General features: G+C 39.3%; 1 protein-coding gene across 17 annotated transcripts in view; it reads left to right on the forward strand.

The window, feature by feature from the left end:
* PHF8 (PHD finger protein 8) overlaps nucleotides 1–24390 on the forward strand; it is a 97549-nt gene that overhangs the window by 30369 nt on the left and 42790 nt on the right. For 10 of the 17 annotated variants that reach the window (XM_086388570.1, XM_086388576.1, XM_086388582.1 and 7 more), the window contains 12 exons: nucleotides 813–898; nucleotides 1282–1390; nucleotides 3905–4065; nucleotides 5293–5434; nucleotides 6160–6346; nucleotides 8745–8907; nucleotides 15613–15700; nucleotides 16059–16165; nucleotides 17364–17455; nucleotides 19782–19871; nucleotides 21737–22039; nucleotides 22806–22909. In XM_086388570.1, the coding sequence (XP_086244696.1) occupies nucleotides 813–898; nucleotides 1282–1390; nucleotides 3905–4065; nucleotides 5293–5434; nucleotides 6160–6346; nucleotides 8745–8907; nucleotides 15613–15700; nucleotides 16059–16165; nucleotides 17364–17455; nucleotides 19782–19871; nucleotides 21737–22039; nucleotides 22806–22909 (1632 nt within the window). The remainder of the gene's footprint in view (nucleotides 1–812; nucleotides 899–1281; nucleotides 1391–3904; nucleotides 4066–5292; nucleotides 5435–6159; nucleotides 6347–8744; nucleotides 8908–15612; nucleotides 15701–16058; nucleotides 16166–17363; nucleotides 17456–19781; nucleotides 19872–21736; nucleotides 22040–22805; nucleotides 22910–24390) is intronic. The other 7 variants (XM_086388577.1, XM_086388586.1, XM_086388580.1 and 4 more) reach the window with 1 other exon arrangement.

The following is a 24390-nucleotide window of genomic DNA, read 5'->3' on the forward strand; positions in this document are numbered from 1 at the left end:
GGGAAGCACTGTTTTCATTCCTTTTCATTTAATAAATTGCTCAATAAAGTTTAGGAGAAGGCAATGGCAGCCCAATCCAGTACTCTTGCCTGGAAAATCCCATGGACGGAGGAGCCTGGTAGGCTGCAGTCCATGGGTTGCGAAGAGTCGGACACAACTGAGTGACTTCACTTTCACTTTCCACTTTCATGCACTGGAGAAGGAAATGGCAAACCACTCCAGTATTCTTGCTTGGAGAATCCCAGGGACAGGAGAGCCTGGTGGGCTGACGTCTATGGGGTCTCACAGAGTCGGACACAACTGATGCGACTTAGCAGCAGCAGCAATAAAGTTTAAATGTTTGATTTTATATAGGAATAATATTTTAGATATAGTGGTTAAATAAAATATTATTATTAAATTATTATTAAAATTAACTTCACTGTTTCTTTTTACCTTTTTAATGGGGCTATTAGAACATTTAAAATTATGTATTTGACTCACATTATATTTCTGTCAGACAGCACTGCTCTAGACTCTCTTCCAGCTTTGACCATTCTGAGTCTTAATGAAGCTTTATTGTCTGTACATTTTTAGCTCTGTCATAATTATTTTAGACCGTTGTGGTACAATAGAACTTTTTGCGTTGACAAAACAGTTTGATAATCTGCCCAATATGGTAACCACATGTGGCTATTGAGCACTTGAAATGTTCCTAGAGTGATGGAGGAACTACATTCAAAATTTTACTTAATTATGTATTGAACAACACAGTTCTAGACCTTATGAAAAATAAAATTTCCACAAACATTGGCTGATTTTCTCTTTTCTAGTTGTGTTGGTGTCGAAGAGGAGAAGGCTGCTGACATTGACCTCTACCACTGCCCCAACTGTGAGGTCTTACATGGGCCCTCCATTAGTAAGTAGATCTTGGGGTTTTAAAGAGAAGGCAATCCAGACAGACAAAGCAAAGGAAGCTTGGAAGGGAAATTGCCTTTGCCTGAGTGCTTCAGATTTGTCTCCCTTGGGAAATAGGAGAAGCTTATGTAGGCCCTGCAGGCCAGCAGCTGCTCCACTCAGAGGGCAGAAGTGCAGTTTCACCTCCCTCCCTTATTTAGGGATTCCCCAAAGGAAGCACCTATCCTCACCAAGTGCTTTTCTGAGTCCATGAGGGCTTCCTTGACTCCAGATGCTCCAGTGCGTTGTTAGATTGGAAGAGAAGCAAGATCTGCTGAGCCTTTTGCTTTTAGAACCATAGCCTGTAGCCATTTTGACTCAGTCTCTTGTCTTTTTCTGGCTTAGTGAAAAAACGCCGTGTATCTTCAAAAGGCCATGATACACACAAGGGGAAGCCAGTGAAGACGGGAAGCCCTACATTCATTCGAGAGCTCCGGAGTAGGACCTTTGACAGGTGAGGACCCCCTACTCCAAGGGCCAGTGAACGCTACTGCTCTGGGAAGCTGGGACCCATCTCTTCTCAGCTTTTCTACTGGCTGTCCCACTAGGTGCCTCCATCATTTGGGGATGTTTGCAGGGCTCTGTGAGTTCCCTTTGTGGGGAGATCTTCTGTTTTAGTCAGTTTCTGAGAAACATTGTTAGAGTTTCATTTGATGTACAGAGTACATTAAGGTCTACTTGTAGAAACTATGAGTAGATAGAGAGGCAGTTTTTGCCTCAGTCAGGAGAGGATATTTACATGTACCTAGGGAATGCTATAACTAGAAAGAGTCTTAAAAACCAGAAATTTTAATTCTCTCATTGTAGAGAAGGGGAAACTTTCTGGAAAAAAATTTTTTTGAGTAGTCATGTATTTCTTTTCCAATCAAGAAAATATTTGTTTCCTCAAAAAATTAAGATTGGCTTATTGAAAATAAACTACTTGAACAAAAATAATGAGTTAGAAAAATTAATGAATAAAACACTCTTTTGCTTAGTTTTTAATTCATTTGACCATTTTCAGCTCTCCTGTAAATGAAGTGTTATTTAGGATTATAAGTATTTCTTCAACTTAATATTTGTTTTATTTAAAGGCAATGAGTCTCATTTTTACCCTACCCCCCTCAGGTCCCTTCTCCAAAGTCAACCAATTTCTTGTGCATTCTTTCAGAAATAGTTTTTGCTTATACAAACATATATGAATGTGTGTGTTGCCCCTTTTTTAAAATTAAAAAACACAAATAGAAACACTTACTGTTCTATATCTTGCTTTTTAAAAAGTATAAATTCTGTATCTTAGAGGTCAATCCATAACAGCATATTCCGATGTTCTTCATTCCTTTTCATGGATATTTAGTACTCCATTGTATGAATGTATAGTTATTTAAGCAGTCCTCTTGATGAACATTTAAATCGATTCTAGTATTTTGCTATTAGGAAAAAAACGCTGCAGTTAATGTCTTTGTACTTAAGTGTTTGAATATGTGAGTGAGTGTATGTGTAGATTTACTACCTAAAAGTAAAACTGCTAGGTCAAAGGGTATGTGCTTTAAACATGTTTATAGATATTGCTAGGTTGTTTCTAATGTGACCACATCATTTCATACTCCCACTAAACAATGTGTGAGGGTCCCTATTTCCCTATTATCCTGGCTAACACTGCTGCTGCTGCTGCTAAGTCGCTTCAGTCGTATTTGCCTCTGTGCGACCCCATAGACGGCAGCCAACCAGGCTCCCCCATCCCTGGGCTAACACTATTTATTATCAAACTTTTTTTTGCCTTTCTAATAAGATAAAAAATGAGATTTCACTGTTTCCATGTAAAACATGATTAAGGAAGCATGTATATTATGATGCATTTATAAGTCATCTTTATTTTTCTTCTCTGTTAACTATCTGCTTACATTGTTTGACAGTTTTTCTGTTGGGTTACTGCCTATTTCTTATTGATTTTTAATAGCTTTCCATGCAGAAAATTTTAAATTTTAGGTAGTTTAATTTACTTATTACTATTTTTTATGGCTACTGGGCCTTGTCTTTTCCATAATTTTTTCTACCCTGTGGCTTTATTTTTTTCTAATTTAATCTTTGTTCCATATAGAATTATGTAAATAATGAGCCAGACATTGATCTTAATATTTTTCCAGATGTTTATCCCAACACAATTTGTCAAATAGCCCATCTTTTTCTCCAACATGATTTTAAGAAAACCAGAAACCCCTGTTTTCTAGTTAACTAGCTATGTATGTGAAGAGAGTGGTTGTAAAAATTGTTTTTGTTTTCTAAATCAATCTTTTCTCTATTTTCCAGTATTTTAAAATGGGGTAGTACTGCTCTGAAAGTGAAAGTCACTCAGTCCTGTCTGACTCTTTGTGACCCCATGGACTGTATAGTCCATGGAATTCTCCAGGCCAGAATATTGGAGGGGGTAGCTGTTCCCTTCTCCAGGAGATCTTCCTAACTCAGGGATCAAACCCAGGTCTCCCGCATTGCAGGTGGATTCTTTACTAGCTGACCCACCAGGGAAGCCAAAGAATACTGGAGTGGGTAGCCTATCCCTTCTCCAGGGAATCTTCCTGACCCAGGAGTCAAACCAAGGTCTCCTGCATTGCAGGTGGATTCTTTACCAGCTGAGCTACCAGGGAAGCCCAAGGTGCTGCACTGGGTTAGTGTAAATCAGCTAAACTTGTCTGATACCTCTTTTCTTCTGGGGCAGGCTGTTGACTGGTTTGTTCCTTTGTCATCTAAAGAAGAGCGTTATATTGACAGGATATCCTGGATTTAACTTCCCACCTCTGCCAGTGGCCTGGCTTCTTGCCTTCGATAGGTCATTTCTTAGCTGGGATGTGAAGTTTATGCCACTTATTAATTGCCAGCCCACATTATGTCCCCTCAGGAAGACCCCACACCTTTGGTGAGTGAAAGCATCCAGTGAGGCCTTCAGTAGCAGAGCTTGTAGGGTTCATGCTTTCTCTTGTGTGGCCCACAGTTCAGATGAAGTGATTCTGAAGCCCACTGGAAGTCAGTTGACCGTGGAATTCCTGGAAGAGAATAGCTTCAGTGTGCCCATCCTGGTCTTGAAGAAAGATGGATTGGGGATGACGTTGCCCTCACCATCATTCACTGTGAGGGATGTGGAACACTATGTTGGTAAGCACCACAGACCCTTTTAACTGTGACATTGTTCACTCCCATCAAAACATATGACCCTTCCCTTCCAGTTTTCATTTCTTTTCTAGCCATCTTGGAAATCTGAGGTGATGTACCTTGCCCAGAGTCATTCTTAGGCAAAGCTAGAACCAAAATCATGGTCTTTTTTCCTTTTCCTCCTGCTGCTGTTGCTGCTAAGTCGCTTCAGTCATGTCCAACTCTGTGCGACCCCATAGATGGCAGCCCACCAGGCTCCGCCATCCCTGGGATTCTCCAGGCAAGAACACTGGAGTGGGTTGCCATTTCCTTTTCCAGTGCATGAGAGTGAAAAGTGAAATTGAGGTTGCTCAGTTGTGTCCGACTCTTAGTGACCCCGAGGACTGTAGCCTACCAGGCTCCTCCGTCCACGGAATTTTCCAGGCAAGAGTACTGGAGTGGGGTGCCGTTGCCTTCTCTGCCTTTTCCTCCCGCTGCTGCTAAATCACTTCAGTCATGTACGACTCTGTGTGACCCCATAGACGTCAGCCCACCAGGCTCCCCCATCCCTGGGATTCTCCAGGCAAGAGTACTGGAGTGGGGTGCCATTGCCTTCTCTACCTTTTCCTTCTAATAGACCACAAACTCCAGGCTGAGCCCCATCTTTTACCTGGGGAATTCCAAAGATTGTTATGACCTCTTTGTACTCTGTTGAAATGAGAAAGCCTTTGACTTTTGCCCTCATATGCTAGTTGTATTCTGGACATGAGTTTTAGGGGAGAGGAAGAGAAGTGAGGAAGCAGGACCCAGGCAGATGGATTGTACTGTGAGACTGTGTGTCAGGCATTTCTGTTGCCCTAGCATGTCTGGACCTGGCACATAGGTCTAAGGAGAGTGTGAGGAATACCTACCCCCACTTCCCATATGTGTCCGACTCTGCGACCCATGGACTGTAGCCTGCCAGGCTCCTCCGTCCATGGGATTTTCCAGGCAAGGATACTAGAGTAGGTTGCCATTTCCTTCTCCAGGGGATCTTTCCGACGCAGGGACTGAACCCGGGTCTTTCTTCTGCATTGCAGGCAGACTCTCTGCCATCTGAGCCACCAGGGAATAATTCCCCCACTTCCCATATATGTGTAGACAAACACATTGAGAGCAGTTTTCAGTGTAAGGTCACTCTAGGGACTGATTAGGGGATGAGTGTTCCCTGGTCCCTGAGGCCACTTGGTACAGAGCCTGTCTCTATTCCAGGTTCTGACAAAGAGATTGATGTGATTGATGTGGCCCGCCAGGCCGACTGCAAGATGAAGCTTGGTGATTTTGTGAAATATTATTATAGCGGGAAGAGGGAGAAAGTCCTCAATGTTATTAGTTTGGAATTCTCTGATACCAGGTAAGAGGGGCAGGGGTAAGTAAAAAGCCTCACAGAGTACCCAGGACTTGTATATACTGAGTATGTATTAGTGTTCCTCTCCCTTCCTTCGGGTGGTTTCTTCCTTTGGCATGGGGAGCTGGTTTATACTTTCTAGGGTAGTTGCTCACATTATAACAACCAAATCATGTTTCTCCTTTACAGTTTCTAGCATTGGATAGATTATTCAGTGGCTGTTTTAATTAATTTTTGTCTCTTTTAAGATCCAGGACAGCTTCCTTAGACCTTTTTTTCTGGTATGTAGATTGTGGCATGGTCACTGTTTAACTCCCAGGATAGCGCCACTGTCCCAGATAAACACTTCTTTACCTGAAACTGAGCTCTGACAGGTTTCTCTACTTGATCTTCATAAAGAAGACACTATGACATAGGGACAATACAATACTATTAAACACCACATGCCAAGTGAGTGGGCCTGGGTGTGGAGATTCTGAGCATTCAGTGGAGGAAATGATCACCTGTGACTGGGGATGGCTGTGGAGCTGGGACTTGGAACTTCCATAGCTGAGTAGAAAGAGAATGCTGACTTGTCTTACAAAAATAAGTGTACTATGTGCTCTTGGGGATTCTGTGGAGAGAACTTCTTTGTCTTCCCTGGTTCTCACTAGGATGGGGGGCATTTTATACTGGCTTCAACCTTCAATTCCCAATCAGCTGACATCTGCTCTCCACCCCTTCCTTGATAGGCTTTCTAACCTTGTGGAGACACCCAAGATTGTTCGGAAGCTCTCATGGGTGGAGAACTTGTGGCCAGAGGAGTGTATCTTTGAGAGGCCCAACGTGCAGAAGTACTGCCTCATGAGCGTGCGGGATAGCTATACAGACTTTCACATTGACTTTGGTGGCACCTCGGTCTGGTACCATGTGCTCAAGGTAAGGATGGGTATGGTTTCTGAAGACAGCCAGGCCTTGGGCCTCCCTGTTTGTTTCAAGTGGTAGCATAAAACAGGCTGCTAAGGCCTACCTGCATCCCAGATTCTATTTGGGTAACATTTACACATAACTACTCTTATCAAGGTTGGGTATTGAGTGGATATGCAGTATAAGTTGTCTCTGCTTCATAGTTTTGATGATTAACTTTTTTAAAAATAACAACAGATGTCTAAGGTTTTCTTTGTTATCTTAATTGAACCAATCTGTACTCCTACCTCTAGGTATGGAAATGTCCGTATTTACTGCAGAAATTTCTGGTAACATGAGACACTCAACCTCCTCCCAAGTTTATTGAATTATAATTTTTGTTGCTATGACATTCATCGGTTTTAAGTTTATAGTTTAATGAATTTTGACAATTGTATAAATAGTTGCATGACTGCCACCACTGAAGATAGAGCATGTATGAAGTGTTTGGTTTTTTAAAAAAGTTTTATTTATTTATTTTTGGCTGCACTGGGTCTTCATTGTTGCACATAGGCTTTCTCTAGTTGCAGCAAGTGGGGGCTACTCTCCAGTTGTGGCGCATGGGCTTCTCATTGCACTGGCTTCTCTTGTTGCAGAACATGGGCTGTAGGGCACATGGGCTTCAGTAGTTGTGTCATACAGGCTCAGTAGTTGTGGCTCGCAGGCTCTAGAATGCAGTTCTGTAGTTGTGGCATATAGGCTTAGCTGCCCCAAGACATATGGAATCTTCCCGCATCAGCGATCAAACCTGTGTCCCCTGCATTGATAGGCAGATTCTTAACCACTGGACCATCAGGGAAGTCTGAGATGGTTTTTTTAAATGTCAGCCTTACTATAGTTTCCCTTTTCATGGTTGTTACAGTTTTGTAATTAGCATATTGATTGTCAATGACTAAAGGATTTTTGAGGTCTGGTAAACAAATTTCTTAAATAACTTATTGTTTTCTACCACTGTTCATGCTATTTAGTTTTCTTATCAGAAATGCCAAGAAAAGAGCAGAAACTTGGATATGGCTCTTGTACAAATGATCACAAATCCTGAACTAGTTGTTTATCATGAAGAAATTGGAGTGTGTAAATTAAAGTGCTATTATGCAAATGTTATATTTAACTGTTTATTTTATTTTTTGACTTTTTATTTTGGAGTATAGGCCATTAACAATGTTGTGATAGTTTCAGGTGGACAGCAAATTGACTCAGCCATAAATATACATGTATCCATTCTCCCCCAAACTCCCCTCTGATTGAGGCTGCCATATAACATTGAGCAGAATTCCCTGTACTATACACTAGGACCTTGTTGGTTATCCATTTTAAATATAGCAGGAGATCCCAAACTCCCTATCTCTTCCCCTATTAACGTTTTAATTTTTAAATAGTTTCATTTTTACAGAAAAATTGCTAATAGGAAGATTTCCTGTGTGCCCTTCACTCAAATTCCTATGTTACTATTTTATTATATTCTCTTTCTCTGAAGCAAACGTAATAAAATAATCTTACATATATATTTTTTCTGAAACACTCAAAAGTATTTTCAGACATGATATCCCTTTATCTTATAATAATTCAGTGTGTATTTCTTAAAAACAAGGGTATTCTCTTATATCATCACAATATAGTTATCAGAATCAAAATTAATATTGATATAGTACTATTATCTAATCTACAGATCTGATTCAAATTTCTCCAGTTGTACAGTAGATATTTTCTAGTGTTGCTTTTGTACACTGAAATGTATTGTCATGAAATATTGGTTAAACTAATCAAGCTATGGGTTGGGGAGATTTTTGTGCTAGTGGGTTTTTCTTTCTTTTCTGCCAAACTACTTATGTGGTGATTATCCAGGCAAAGCATAATTAAGAAATAAAGTGTTCTTCCAACAGATAATCACCCAACATATAATCTTCCAGAAGTCCTTGGGCGATTACTGAACTTTTAAACTTTTATTAGCTGTGATTACAGGTGTGAGAAGAAACACTCTCTGCAAATGGCATTTAAAGGCAAATTCAATTTTCTTCTCATTAGTAATGTGGCCTTAAATTCTCCTGGGGCTGGTAGTATTGATCTGCTCATCTGTAGAGGACACTTTCATTTGGTATTGCAGGAGCCTTTGGTGTACATTTGTCTTAAGTTGACAATTTTGTTTGAAATGCCCTTTCCCGATTGTTTTTGTTAACCTTATAGAAGCTTAAAAGTACAAAGTGAAAAGGAACTTTTTAAGTTTTCCATATTTGTATATAAATGATCCTTGGACAGAAAGAATTCTAGCATACTACATGGTCCTGGAACATGAGAGAATATTCTTTTGGAGACTCCTGGAAGTCTTTACTGGAAACCCTTGATGTCTTTGGCCCTTCCATCTTTGTTTCAGGGTGAGAAGATCTTCTACCTGATCCGTCCAACAAATGCCAACCTGACTCTCTTTGAGTGCTGGAGCAGTTCCTCTAACCAGAATGAGATGTTCTTTGGGGACCAGGTGGACAAGTGCTACAAGTGTTCTGTGAAGCAAGGACAGACACTTTTCATTCCTACAGGTCTTCCCTGGGCCCCTCTGGGAGGGTTTGAGGAAGGTGGGAAGAAGAAGGGAACTTGTGGCACCAGAACCAACCCCTTCCCATAATGTTTTGACCTGAATGTGAGATACCCCTCTCATATCAGTTAAAGACTCAGAATTGCACATCAGGAAAATTCAAGTGGTGACCAAAGTGGTGACCAGTGTGGTTGTTTGGGGAGGTCCAGAAGGAAGTTGATAGGCTTCTTTTGCACTGAACTGATGTCAACTTGGTGGACAGTTAGAAAACAGGACTCTCAGCCCCATGACTCTAGAGATAGTGACTGGAGAGACTGGCATTGTAAGCTGTAAGTCAGAATGACCTGGGTAGGGATAGGTTTTTTTTTTTTCTGAAACAATAAGTGCCTAGGCTTTACCCCTAGAATTATGAATTCATAGGTCTGAAGTTTGGTCTGAGTGTGGCTATTTTGGGGGAAAAAACCTAGTTGTCTCAATTTGGGGAAAGTTGACATCTTTAGTATGTTGCATCTTCCATGAACACAGCATGTCTTTCCATTTATTTAGATTTTTCTTGAGTATCTAATTTCTTAATTCCTTGATTTCAGAATTAGTGTTAAATTTTCCCAAAATGTTCAGTGTCATTCTCTATTGCAGCCACACGGACCTAGAGCTTTCCCTTTTGGGAAAGATTTTAATTAACATTCATTTTCCTTAAACTTTATTAGGCTATTCAAGTTATTTTATACTGGGTGAGTTGCAATAGTTTGTGCTTTTGGAGCAATTGACCCATCTTATCTAAGTTGTCAAATTTATATGTGAAGAGTTATTCATAGTATTTCTTATTATTCTTTTGATATCTTCTAAGTCTCTAGTGTACCCTCTTTTCATTCTTGATGTTAGTAATCTGTGAATTTCAATTTTGTTGAACGTTTAAAAGAATCATCTGTTGTTTCATTGTGATTTTCAATGTAGTCTTTCTGTTTTCAATTTCATTGATTTCTTCTTTTATCTTTTTTCCTTCTTTCTGCTTACTTTGGGTTTATTTTGCTCTCCTTTTTTTCAGTCTTGAGACAATAACTTAGATTATTGACTTAAGATTTTTCTTCACTTTTAATGTATTTAGTGCTATAAATTTCCCCCTCAGAACTGATTTAGGTATGTCACATATTTTGATATGTTGTAGTTTTCATTTTGTTAAATGTGCTTTTTTAAAAGAAATTTATTTATTCATTTGGCTGTGCTGGGTCTTAGTTGTGGCATGTGGGAATCTAGTTCCCTGACTGGGGATCAGCCCAGGTCCCCAGCAATGGGAGTGCAGAGTCTTAGCCACTGGACCACCAGGAAAGTCCCCTAAATGTGCTTTTTAAAAAATTGAGATATAATGCACATACCATTAAAATTACCATATTGTTAAAGGATACAGTTCAGGTTTTCATCAAGTTGTACAAACATCAGCACTAATACCAGAAAGTTTTTATCACTTTAAAAAAAAAGAAACCTTGTACCTATTAGCAGTCACTCCTCATTCCTTCTCCTCGCCAGCCCGTATCAGCCACTTTTGTACTTTTCTTTGTATATGAATTTTCCTTTTCTGAATAGTTCATGTAAATAGAATCATGCAGTATGTGGTCTTTTATGTGTGGATTCTGTCATGCAGCATATCAAGGTTCATCCATGTTATAGCATTTATCAATACTTCATTCTTTAAATGGCTGAAAAGTACTCCATTTGTAAGGATACACCACATTTTGTTTATCCATTCATCATTTTATAGACATCTGGGTTTTTTTCACCTTTTGCCTATTAAGAATAGTACTGTTACGAACATTCATGTACAAGTTATTGTGTTAACAGATATTATATTTTCAGTTCTCTTGGGTATATCTACTTAGGAAAGGGATTGCTGAGTCATATGGTAACTCTGTGTTTAACTTCTTAAGGAATTGCCAAACTATTTTCTAAAGCAGGTGCATTTTACTTTTCCACCAGTGATTTATGAGGGTCTCAGTTTTTCCACATCCTTCCCAACACTTGTTTTTGTTTATCTTTATGATTATAACCATTCTGGTGGTGTGAAGTAGTAGCTCACTGAGATTTTTATTTTGTGTTTCTTTAATGGCTACTGATCTTAAACATTTTTTCATGTGCTTATTGGATGTTTATGTATCTTTTTTAAAAGAAATATCTATTCAAAACTTTTGCCCATTCTTTAGGTAATTTATCTTTCTATTGTTGACTTGTAAGAATTCTTTATGTATTTTGGATTAGACTTTTATTGGATGTATGATTTGCAAATACTTTTGCTTATTCTTGGGATTGTCTTTTCACTTTCTTGCAATTGGTCTGTGAGGCACAAAAATCCAGTTTATCTATTTTTTTTCTTTGCTTGTGCTTGGTATTATATCTAAGATACCATTGCCTAATTCAGAGTCATGAAGAGTAACACCTGTGTTTTCTTCTTAGTTCTTACGTTTATGCCTTTCATCCATTTCATTTTAATTTTTGTGTATGATGTGAGATATGGGTCCAATTTCATTCCTTTGCATGTGGATGTCCAGATGTCCTGGAACCATTTGAAAAGACCATTCTTTCCCCATTGAATTGTCTTGACACCTTTGTCAAAAATCAATTGACTGTAGACCATATGTTGGTTTGTTTCTGAACTTTGAATTCTATTCCGTTGATCTATATGTCTGTCTTTATGACAGTATCACACTGTCTCAGTTACTGTATATTTGTAGTAAGTTTGAAATTGAAAAGTATCAGCCTTCCAACTTTGTTTTTCACCTTTAATTTCCATATAAATTTTTTAGCTTCAGATTTTATATAGTTTTTTTTAGTGTTGGCTCTAGTTTTATATGTGTGAATATATATGTGTACACATGTATACACATATGCATATGTACATGTATAGATAAATATGTACATGTGTTTACATGTGTAAATATGTCCATATCTATATATGTATATACATACATACATATATGAATCTTACCACAGTCTACTGGTATTGACGTTTTAATTGACATTTTACCAGTTTGAGCAAAGGGTTCAAACCTTACCTCTTTTCACATCTCTTTACCCTTTATAATGTATTTGCCTTAAATATTTCCTCTGCATACATTAGATCCACATCACATCGTGTTTAAATTTTGTTTCAACTGTCAAACGTAATTTCAATACCCATATAGCAGGGAAGTCTGTTGTTTTTACCTGTATTTTTACTCTTCCATTGTTCTTCCTTCTTGGTGTTCCAGGATTCCTTCTCTTATTTCCCCTCTGTTTAGAGTTTCAGGGTAGGCCTGCTGCCAATAGATTCTCTTAGTTTTCCTTCATCTGTAAATGCCTTGATTTCCCTTTCACTCCTGAAAGATATTTTTGCTGGATGTAGAATTTTGGGTTGATAGTTATTTTCTTTCAGTACTTTAATGTTGTGCTGTTTCCTTCTAGATTCTATACAAAAACATTTTGACTATCCTTCAAATTATTTTTTCTCCTGTATGTGTTATTTCTTGCTACTTTCAATATTTTTTCTTTTTTATTTAGTTTCTCAGCAATTTGACAATAATATGTGGATTTCTTTGGGTTTATACTGTTATATGTTCACTGAGCTTCTTGAATGTGTAGGTTTATGTCTTTTGCCATATTAGTGAAGTTTTTAGATATTATTTCTTCAAATACTTTTTCAGCCCCACACTCTTTAACTTTTCTTCTGGGTCTTTGATGATACGAATATAACACATTTTGCTGTAGTCTCACAGGTTTCTGAGGCTTTTTTTCTGTCCTATTCCTTGGTTCTTTATTTTTTGGTCTTTTAAAAAAATTTTACTGACATATAGTTGATTTACAGTGTTTCAGGTATACAGCAAAATGATTCAGTTTTACATATATATATCTTTTTTAGATTATTTTCCTTTATAGGTTATTATAAGATATTGAATATAGTTCCCTGTGCTATACATATACAGTAGGTTCCTTGTTAGGTTCCTGAGTTTATTTTTCACTCAGTCTGTTTCCTTTCTCTTGTTCATGTTGGGTGCTTTCTGTTGCCCTCTTAAAATTCTCTGATTCTTTTCTTCATTGTCTCCATTCTTCTGTTGAATCCATTGTTTCATTATATATTTCAGATGAAGTAATTTTTTAGTTCTGTAATTTTCATTTGTTTATTTATGGCTTCTCTCTCTACTTCTTTTGCTTGTTTCCAGCATGTTTGTAATTGTTAGTTGAAGCATTTTTATGATGATTCCTTTAAAATTCATGTCATATAATTCTAACATCTTTGTCTAACATTATATTGTATAATTCTGGACTTTTCTGTTACTCAGATCTATTTGTTTATTCTTATATTGATTTGATTACATTGGTTTTATAAAATGTTTAAGGCAAGTCACACACACCCACCCCCATACCCATCTGCTTTCCTCTTTTATAGTATTCTATTCCCAGGCATTTATTTACCCATCTTTAAATTCTTTGCTGAGTTTTACATGGTTGTTTTTTTTTTTTAACACTGGACACTTGGTAACTGGTAAATTGAACTTGTCTACCAGAGATTTGAGTTGGATTCATTTGTTTCTTGGTAGATACTCCCACAACTGGGGGCAATCTGCTTAGTTCTACAAGCATTTCATGTTTACTGTCTGCCCCAACATTGTGCTAGGTGCTAGAGATTAAACATGTATAGGCCATTTCAGTATAATGTTCTAATAGACACAATAGAGGTATTCACCAGAAGTTTGGGGAGCACAGAGAAGAACACTTAGTCTGGCCAGAAGTTTGTGACAATCTTCTCAGAAGAGTGACACCTGAAGGGTAAGTGGCTATTGATAAAGGAAATAAAGGTATAAAAGACCTCTCAGATTAGGGAAAGGCATAAGCAAAGCAAAGATGTGTGAAGCAGTTTATGAATACTAGAGCCTAAAGACCAAAGGCTGGGAGCAGATGAAGCTGAAAAGATTGGCAGGCTGAACTTACTTCAGAGGCAACTGGGGACTATTAAAGATTTATTTGTTTAATTTCTCATGAAATATTTTAGATGAAGCAAAAGATATAAAGAATAATATAGTGAACATTTATGTGTTTATAACTTAACTAAAAATATAATATATTACAAACATATTTGAAGCCTTCTGTATATCTCTCCTCAATTTCCCATTCTGCCCTCTCAGAGCTAGCCATTGTCCTAAAGTTGATGATATCATTCTCCTGCATTTTTATCCCTTTATTACATAGGTAATGCCTTACTAAGCAACTAAGCAGTGTATAGTATTGTTTTACATGTTTTTTTGGGGGGAGGGGTGTGGTCTTAACCTCCAGTCACTACAGAAGTCTCTGGTTTACATGTTTTTGTTATATAAATAGAATCATATTACATGTATTTTTCTCTGAACATTATAATTGTGAGATCCTGTTGATACGTGTCGCTATTGCTCATTCATTTTACTTGCTTTCTATTATTCCACTCTACAGCAATTTATGTATTCTCCCGTGTATATACATTTCATTTAAGAGTTTCAAGCAAGAGATGATATGGGCAGATTTGTATTTTGGATATATTACTTAGGATTGGGATTTGGAAGATAGACTTCAGAGATCAAGATTGTTGTGGAGCAGTAGTTTACAAACACTTTGGACTCTAGCTGTCCTTATACCCTTAAATATTATTGAGGATCCCAAAGAACTTTTATTTATGTGGTTTATATATATTAATATTTACCAAATTATAAATTAAAACTGATAATTTAAAAATATTCATTGAGAGAAAACAAGAATAAACCCATTATATGTTAGCATAAGTAACCATTTTTATGAAAAATAACTATTTTAAAACTAAACATTTAGTTAAAAGGTTGACCTTTACATTTCTTCAAATCTTTTTAATGTTTGGGTTAATAGAAAACTTAAGGCCCTCAAATCTGCCTCTGCATGTTATGATATCATGTCCTATACCCTTTGAAAAACTCCACTGTATACCTATGAGAGAATGAGAGTTAAAAAGACAAATAACATCTTGGTATTATTATGAACATAGTTTTGACCTTGCATATGCTCTGAAAGAGGCTCTAGGAGCCCCAGGATTCCCTGTATCACCCCTTAAAGAACCATTGGTGTTAGAGGAGACAGTTTGGAGGCTGTTATAAGTAGCATAAGTAAGAAATAATGAGGGCTCTGAACCAAATCATTAGTAGGATGGATGGATGAAGAGGAGATGAATATGAAAGAGATTTAAGAAGGAAAATCAGGAAGTCCTAGAAAGCAGTATAGGGTCAAGGGCAAGGAAAATAATTTAGTTTCAGCTAGGTACATTCTTCACAACCTGTGAAGTGGATATTTAGCTAGAAAATGGCAGGATTTGAACCCATGTCTAACACAAAAGCTCTTTGTTTTACTTAGGGCAGAGTTCGAAGAGGTAATCATAGCAAGTAGATGATGCCTTTCTTAGTGATAAGAGAGAAGATAGGTGAGGCACCAAAGAGATTTTGAAGTACAGACAGAGAGGGGGATGTAGAAGGAGTTTATTAACCCCATAGGTTGGTCCAGTACAGGGTTATAATGATGGCAGACTTGGCCAGGATGAGTGTTGGGAATATGGAGGAACCTAGAATATTCTGAGTTACTGCCAGACTGGATGCTCTAAGGTATTGTGTTTGAGCTGAGTGGGCAGTGGAGATGTCCAAAGGAAGAAAGGCCCGCTGCCAGCTATGATTTTTGCCTTGTTACACTGCAGGATGGATTCATGCTGTGCTGACCCCCGTGGACTGCCTTGCCTTTGGAGGGAATTTCTTACACAGCCTTAATATTGAAATGCAGCTCAAGTGAGTCCTGAAGCTCTGGTGATCCCAAGTTGGCCATTTCCATCTGCTGGAGTCCTTGAGTTCTCCCCTATAGTGAGGAGTACAGCATAGAAGGAGGCGAGATGATCATAAAGGAATGGATATTGGTTCCTGATGATGTTCAGTGGAGGATGAATACCTCTTCCTCACTTAGCCGTTATGTGACTATCAAGTCACATAATGTTTGAGCTCAAATTTCGTAACCCATAAAATAAAGTCTTAAAGGATAGTTGTGAGGATTAGAGATAATGGATACAAAGCATCCAGAACAATACCTGATATATAGTAGGTGCCCAGTAAACAGTATCCTCATCATTGTTATTGTAACTACTTCCTCCAGAGCCTATGAGATTGAGAAACGGTTGAGCACAGCAGACCTCTTCAAGTTCCCCAACTTTGAGACCATCTGTTGGTATGTGGGAAAGCACATCCTGGACATCTTTCGAGGTATGGAGCCCTTTGCCAACTGTCCTTTTTGCCCTGTTCTCATAACCAACACCTCAATCAAGATACAGTACTATTCCATCACCACAAAAATCTCTGTAGTGCTACCCCTTTATAATCTCACCCACTCTCTCCCGTTAAACTATCCATAACTTTAGGAAACCACTGATCTGTTTTTCATCTCTCTAATTTTGTCATTTCAAGAATGTTATAAAAATGGAACCAAATGTTGTGATCTTTTGAAATTGGCTTTTTTACTAAGTATAATGTAGGGTAAGGCATGGATTTTAAATATCATTTAATAAAAGGAGCTGAGAAAATTGGATCACAGTAAAATTATTCCTATTCTTAAAATAAGAAACTCAATCTGAATAGTGTTAGAGTTCTCTAGATATCCCTCCCCTGGGGACAAGACCCAGTCCTATGCTGACCTCATTGGTTTGGTCTTGGGTATCAGCCCAAGTGGAAGCCAACCTACTGGGTTTCTTCTTTCCTGGTTTGCTCTGAAATAGAGTGGCTCCCTTACTCAGACCTGAGATTTCCCAAGTGACTTGGCCAGGAAGAGTTACAAAGAACCTCAGAGGCCAATGAGTATAGTCTCTTATGCAATACCTCAAGCCCTTATTCTGCCACCTAGATAGGCCGTCATGTAAGTGTTCATTCAGGGGCTAGATGACTAACTGCTTATTATCTGTTCTGAACATCTTAGTTCAGTAGAAAATTCTTTATTGAGCCTAAATTTGGATGTTTGTTATAATCTCCTCCTGGAGTAACTCAGAACAAGGCGTTAATGGCTCTTCAGATCTGTGTAGGTGGCAATTGTGGTCCTCTTGAGTGTTCATATTTGGAAACCCAAGAGGCAGAGTAGTGTAGAAGGAAGACTGGTGTCAGATTCTGACAGACGTGGTTTCAGTCTTGGCTTTGTCACTTACCAGGTATGGCCTTTGTATTCTTTGCCTCTCTGGGCCTTACTTTCTGAACTATAAAATGAAGATGATATCTGGCTTACAGGGTTGGGTATAGGGTTCAATGAGATAGTAGATGTCAAGGTACTCATAAAATGAACACCATTATAAGAACTGAGATCTAGAGTTGTGCTCAGAACCTTGAACATTTTCTCTGGTTGTCTGAAAAAATTAAAAAGTCCTTCACTTCCCTGCATGGTTTCTTTGACACTCTACCTTCCTCGTTCCCCCTGTAGGTTTGCGAGAAAACAGGAGACACCCTGCCTCCTACCTGGTCCATGGTGGTAAAGCTCTGAACTTGGCCTTTAGAGCCTGGACAAAGAAAGAAGTAAATATACTTATTTCTCTATCTACTTTAGAGGTCTACTGTCAGTAGGGACTGGCTTTGGGAAGATCTTCTGGGGAGGTAGAAGATACCAGGGAGGTTTGTGGGCTCCTGGCATTAGAGTGGAGGACAGAAGAGTATTAAGAAAGAAAAACTTCACCTGTAATTTTAACACTCACACAGGGAATTAACATGCGGGTATATTTTGTTTTGTTTTTTTGTAATAAGCATTTTTAAAACATGATTTCTATCACCCTGTACATATAATTTTGTATCTGAATTGATTGGTTTATCTTAATTTTTCTGTGTCACCAAGTTCTCCAGAAACATTGATAGTTACATGATATTCTTTTGCTGGGATGTACCATCCTTACCTATCCACTTGTTTATTGTTGCTTCCTTTTTATTTATTTATTTGGGGAATAGTTCTAGAAAATCATGCAGTAAATATCTATTTGCATTAGTCTTTGTCCTTCATTTCTTGATTGTTTCTTCAGGATAGATTCCTAGAAGAGCAATTGCTAAATCAAAGTATATGAAAAATTTAAGACTCTTGATGCATGCTGCCAAAATGGCTTTTTAGGAATATACCAATATCCATCTATCCAACTGAATACTAAACAGCTATAAAAGAGATTAAGGAAGCTGTCTATGTACTGATTTGGGAAGACTTCTAGAATTTATCATGTAAAGGTGTCTAACTGTGTGTATAGTGTGCTGCCTTATGTGTAAAGGCGGGGAGGGGATAAGAACTATATTTGTATGTGCTTGTATTTGCCTGAGGACACAATCTGGAGGGATTCAGAAGAAAGTAATAAAAGTGGTTACCTGTTGGGGTGGGCTAGAGGGGCTGATGGCAGGGACAAAGTTTTTTCAGTATGTATCTTTTTATATTGTTTGATTTTTGAGCTATGTGAATGGATTACCTATTCAAAATGTTGGATTTATTAAAAAAAACAATTTTAAGAAATGCAAAAAAGGAAATATCAATATATTCTTTTATACTTCTGATATTCTTATAGATTCCTTCCCCTGCATACAGTAGCATGAGGAGACTCTTCAGCCACCGAAGGCTTGATTTGCTCAATTTCCCCTTTTCCTGTTGACAGCCTTCCCCTCAAATATTCTTGGACTTCATGTTTGGGGCCTTCTCTTGCTCCCTGGACTCACCTGCACCTGGGCTTTAGCCTTTGATTGTTTTGCCACATCCCTCAGGTGTGGCTGCCTTGGGTTTCATTTCTGACTGTGCATACCACCAGCCCCTTGTCTGAAGTGAACTTCTGATTGACTCTGCCTCAGGAACACCTTTAAGGGAGGGAGATGGGTAGGTCCTAAGCACTCGTGTCCTGGGCCAGGATGGCCTCAAGGACCAAAGAATGGCCCCAGACAGTGTGACCAGAGGGAGCTGGAAGAGAGGAGGACATATAACTGAGGAGCCCGCACTCATGGAAGAAAACTTCTGTGAAGTGCAAATGGTTTCCATGAGAAGCACTTGCTCCTTCACCTTTCCAGAGCCCCTGGGCAGGGAGGAGAGAGCTGTCAGGGTTATCCAGTTGGGTCACATGGGTTCTCAGCCCCCATTGCTGCCCAGCCAACCAAAATAAATTCCAGATGATTAAAAGAGTTAAACCATGGGAAGCAAGGAAGAAGTGCTGAGGAATTTTTATCAGTACTCTCTGGATACAGAATTCAAGTCAAAACTGGTGGAAGAAATCACAGAGGAAAAGCTTGAGAGGTCTGTCTGCATAAAGATGTAAATAAAATTGTTAATGAATTAAAAAAGAGATAACCAACAGGTCCCTCCCTGGGTTGCTGTTGGGCTAGCTGTGGGCCTGCCTATAGCTGCTCAGCACTGAGTTCTGTGCTCACAAGTGAAGAGGCTGGGTTCTTCCTGAGGTTCTTGACTTTCTGAGGGGTGTGGTTCAAGCTCACAACTAAGTTCCTCACACCTCCTGACACTGTTTTGCAAATATTTCCTCCCAGTCAGTGGTTTGCCTTAACAGTGTTTTTTTAATAAGTCTAATTTATCAGTTTTTCTTTTATGATTCATACTTTTTATGTCCTAAGAAATCTTTGCCTAACCTAAAGTCACAAAGATTTTCTCCTCTGTTTCCTTCGAAAAGGTTTATAGTTTTAGTTATGGCATTTAGTTCTATAATCCATTTTGAGTCTGTGTATGTCTGATGCAAAATATAGAATGAAGGTATTGTCTTGCATGTGGATATCTGATCAGTCTAAGTACCCTTTCTCCATTGAATTGCCTTGGTAACTGTTGAAAATCAGTTGTTTCTTATGTGTGGATCTATTTCTCATGCCTTTTGTTTGACAGGCTCTGCCAGACCACGAGGATGAAATCCCAGAGACAGTGCGGACTGTTCAGCTCATTAAAGATCTGGCTAGGGAGATCCGCCTGGTGGAAGTAAGAAGCATGGGAACAGGGGAGGCATTGGAAAAGGGCTTAAGACTCAAGTGGCAGGTAGCTCAGCTACTCAGGCTTTTGTAGCTGGCGTGGGAGCTCAGGGGAAGGATTGAGAAGACCCCACCAAGGACCCTATTCATTCATTTAAATAATTATTCTGTGCCTCAAGTATGCCACATGTTGGGTTAAGTGCTTAGGACACATAAATAACTACAGTGCCTGCCCACAAAGAACTCACAATCTAGTAGAGTACCCTGGGCAAAGTTAACCTGTCTGAGCCTGTTCCTCATCCCTAAAGCGGCTATAGCTAATAACTACTGAGGGATTGTTAAGAGGATTGAATAAGGTAATATAGATTGAGCACAAAGTATAAGACTGGGCAGATAGTGGGTGCTCAATAAATTCTGATGGTGGGTCATGTGATTGTGGGTGGTGGAGGTCATAGTAGTAGTTGTTGTTATTAATATTTTGACTCAGTCTCTGCATTCTACAAAATGACAGTTCTCCTGGGTTGAAGATGATTACAAAGCCATGTTTCAACAGGTGGCATATACCACGAGGCAGTGAGGTGTAGTGGTAAGAGACTCAGAGAAACTTGGGTTCTGGTTCCTGCTCTGTCACTTGCTAGCCGTTCAGGGCCTCAGTATCCTTATCTGTAAAGTGAGGACAATACCACCTTTTCAGAGTTTTGTTATAATTAAGAGCTAATGTATGTAGAGCCCCTCGCACAGTGCCTGGCAGAGTAAGTACTCAATAAATGTGAGCCATTGTTGTTACTAGACTTTGCAGTGAAGAGAGAACTCAGTGTGGGCTGGTGAAGTAGCAGAGGCACCAGAGGAGAATTGGACTTGAAGTTTCAACTTTCCTTTAGCTCAGAAGCTGTAAGATTCCATTTAGCACCCAGAATATAGGCACTAAACATGCTAAAGGGTGGTCAGAGTGCGCTTATGGGAAGTTGGACTTCTAGCCTCACCTCTTGCAGCATGTTCCACTACCTGCACCATTACACCATGGCTTAACGTTGCCCGTCTCCTACCTCATTTTCTTCCACTTCCATCTGTCAGAATCTATCAGGGTTTAGTTAAAATGCCTGTCTTTTCTCTAACTATATAAGTTTTGTATACACGGAACTTTGGGCTGGTTGGAAGAGGACTTAGAGGTGGATCATATCTTTTTCACTGGCTTTCAAATGTTTTGAAGAAGTGAAATCCTTTTTTTCAAATGAAATCTTACATGGAATCTCAATATATGCAACCAATTGAAGCATAACTACTATGAATAAGTAGCAGTTACGAAGGTGGGAGGCTTAGAGCTCCACTTGCTTCTCTTATTTGCCTTCCACCTACCTCCAATCCTCAGGGCTCTTCCCAAGAAGTTCAAAGAAGCCACAGAGCATCTTTGAAAAGCAGTCTGCTCCTTTACATTTACAGCTGAGAAAACAGATCCCCAGAGTGATCAGAGCACTTACCCTTGGTCACAGAGCTAATGAGTAAGCAGATTTAGAACTAGAAGCTCTCTTCTCTTAAATCCTGTAGTCCTTAGAGTTGGAACCACACATTTTAGTACTCATTTATTTTCTGTCTCATGTCAGCTGCTCTTGGAGTCTTTTCTCTCCAATTTTGATAGTAGTGCTGGGCTTTTTCTCTGCTCGTCTTCTTACTCGTCAATGGCTGGGTAAAGAAATGCCACCCGGTAAATTCTTGATGACTTATTGTGCAAAAACTAGGGTGTGCATAAGTGCCTATGTGGAGCATCTTTAAACCCCTTCATGGCAGTACCACCAGTGCCATGAACAGACCTCTGCTCTTAGTGTAGAGAGAACCCTTGAGTAAGCTCTAACCCCTCGTGTCCTAACACTCTTGTAGGATATCTTCCAACAGAACGTTGGGAAGACGAGCAATATCTTTGGGCTGCAGAGGATCTTCCCAGCCGGCTCCATTCCCTTAACCAGGCCAGCCCATTCCACTTCAGTATCCATGTCCAGGCTGTCACTGCCCTCCAAAAGTGGTTCAAAGAAGAAAGGCCTGAAGCCCAAGGAATTCTTCAAGAAGGCAGAGCGAAAGGGCAAGGAGAGCTCAGCCTTGGGGCCTGCTGGCCAATTGAGCTATAATCTCATGGATACATACAATCATCAGGCACTGAAGACAGGCTCTTCCCAGAAAGCAAAGGTGGGTGCTGGCCAATGGGTTCAGCCCAACCCTTTCGGGTCCCTTGGAAGAGCAGAGTATCAAAAGGAAAGGCTCTCCTGTCCTCCCACCTCCCTTAGGGCCCCTGGTGTTTGGCTGCCAGTCCCACTCATTTAATAGGCATTTATTGAGACCTTGTCTATGCTGGGCACTGTGATAGCTGCTGCAGACAATAACCCTCAAGAGGCCAACAGGCTAGTGAGAAAGATAGGCATAAAAAGAAATGAGTGCAATGAGATGTTGTGGATGCCACAATTAAGGGTGAGTGTGGGACCCTGAGACACAGGGGAGGGGATGATTGTATCTGGGTAGGGATGATGGTCAGGAGCTCTTCTCAGAAAGCATGAAACTTGAGCTGATCTTGAAATACTAGGATAAGAATGATATTTGAGTACATGGTATATGAGTGGCAGGTTGGAGCCTTGAACAGATTTTTTAGAAAAGTCCTCCTCCAGGGCCCCACCTTGCTTAAAGATTGTGGTACCCTCCATGGGCATGTGAAGATGCTCCACCCTCCTTTTAGGGAACATGTTTTGCAAGATTGACAGGTTTCCCCTGAGCCAGCCATACATTCTCAACCTTCTGCTCTTGTGATCATTTGGGTTGGGGATGGGGGGACAGCATAGTTGAAGACCTTGGTTCAGGTGGTTTTGATAGTGAACTCCACCAGTAAAACCAGAGGGAACTGGTTATTCTGATTCACATGGGAGTTTCAGACAGGTGACAACTGAGCCTCCTCCTCCTGCAGTTCAACATCACTGGCACCTGCTTGAATGACTCAGATGATGACTCGCCAGACTTGGACCTTGATGGGAATGAGGGCCCGCTGGCCCTATTGATGTCTAATGGCAGGTGAGGTGGGAAGAAGAAGCAGAGATGCTGGGATTTTTGGTAGCAATATGCAAGGCATGGAATTGGGACCTGGGGCTGGGACATGGGTGAGGGAGGGACTGTACTTGGGGAAATACCCAGATATTATCAGAAAACATTGCTTAGTACAGAGAACCATGGTAGTGCTGGGAGTGGGTAAGGGGAGAGGTCTGGAACTAATTGGCAATTCTGAGAAAAATCTTGTATAAGTTCTAGAAATTTCAGCAAGTCAGTGGATCAGAACTGTTGGCAGGAATAAGAAGTAGTATAGTATACTGGTTAAGAGCAGTAGTTTTTTATATACCTTTTGCGATTCAATTTTTAGGAACTTATTTTGCAGAAGTATTTGCCAGGTGTGTGAAAGAGTATTTCTCTTTCACTATATTTATAGTGAAATATATTTCACTATATCATTGTAATAGTAAATAGTTGGAAGCGTTCATTAATAAGGGTTGGATAAATGATGGTACATCTATGGAATAGAATACTGTGTAACTTAGAATGAGTTTAGTATCTATTGATGTGAAAAGATTTCCAAGATACATTTTAAGTGGAAAAAATCAGGTTGCAAGATAATATATGGGAATAGTTCATTTTAATTTTTTAAAAAGGCATGTATGCATATGTGTGTGTGTAAAAAAGTAACATACAGTCTTTTACATTTATTTATTTGGCTGTATTGGATCTTAGTTGCAGCACGTGGGATCTCTGTTGCGTCATGTAGCATCTTTCATTGTGGAACAGGGACTCAGTAGTTATGATGCGCAGGCTCTATGGTTGTGTCATTTGGGCTCCAGAGCATGCGGGTATCAGTAGTTGCAGCATGTGTGCTGTCGAGTTGAGACACACAGGCTCCACAGCACATGGGCTCAGTAGTTACAGCATGTGGCTTTGTGGCATGTAGAATCTTAGTTCCTGACCAGGGATTGAATTCCCTGCATTGCAAGGTGGATTCTTAACCACTGGGCAACCAGGGAAGTCCCTTGCCTTTATTTTTAATTTAACTTTTTAAAAGAGGTTTAAAATTTATGCAGCTTAAAATTCAATAAGTGTGAAAGAATACATAGGAAAAAATTTTGCTCCCACCCTTCTCTGTTCTCCAGTTTTCCCCTCACACATGGAACACCAGTGTCAGTGCTTTCCTTCCAGAGATGTTTATACACATTCACTCAAATATATCAATATTTGTTATATATTTTATGTTTGTCACACCAAACTTGTAACAGTAGTTATCTCTGGAAAGTAGGATAGGGGAGGCAAGACAGGAAATTTTCACTTCAAAAGCATTTGAATTTTGTACAGTGAATATATATTAGTTTTCTTAAAATAATTTTTAGCAGACTGTTTTCTAAAAGAATAAAAGCACATCTTGACAAAAAGCTTGAGCTTGGGAATCAGACAATCCCGAATTTGAATCCCAGCTCTGACACATATCTGCATCTCTCTGTCTTCATTTTATCTGT

This window comes from Bos grunniens, chromosome X (genome assembly GCF_055505025.1).
Source record: "Bos grunniens cultivar Pamir isolate PY7600 chromosome X, Bosgru_T2T1.0, whole genome shotgun sequence".
In the NCBI taxonomy this organism is placed as follows: Eukaryota; Metazoa; Chordata; class Mammalia; order Artiodactyla; family Bovidae; genus Bos; species Bos grunniens.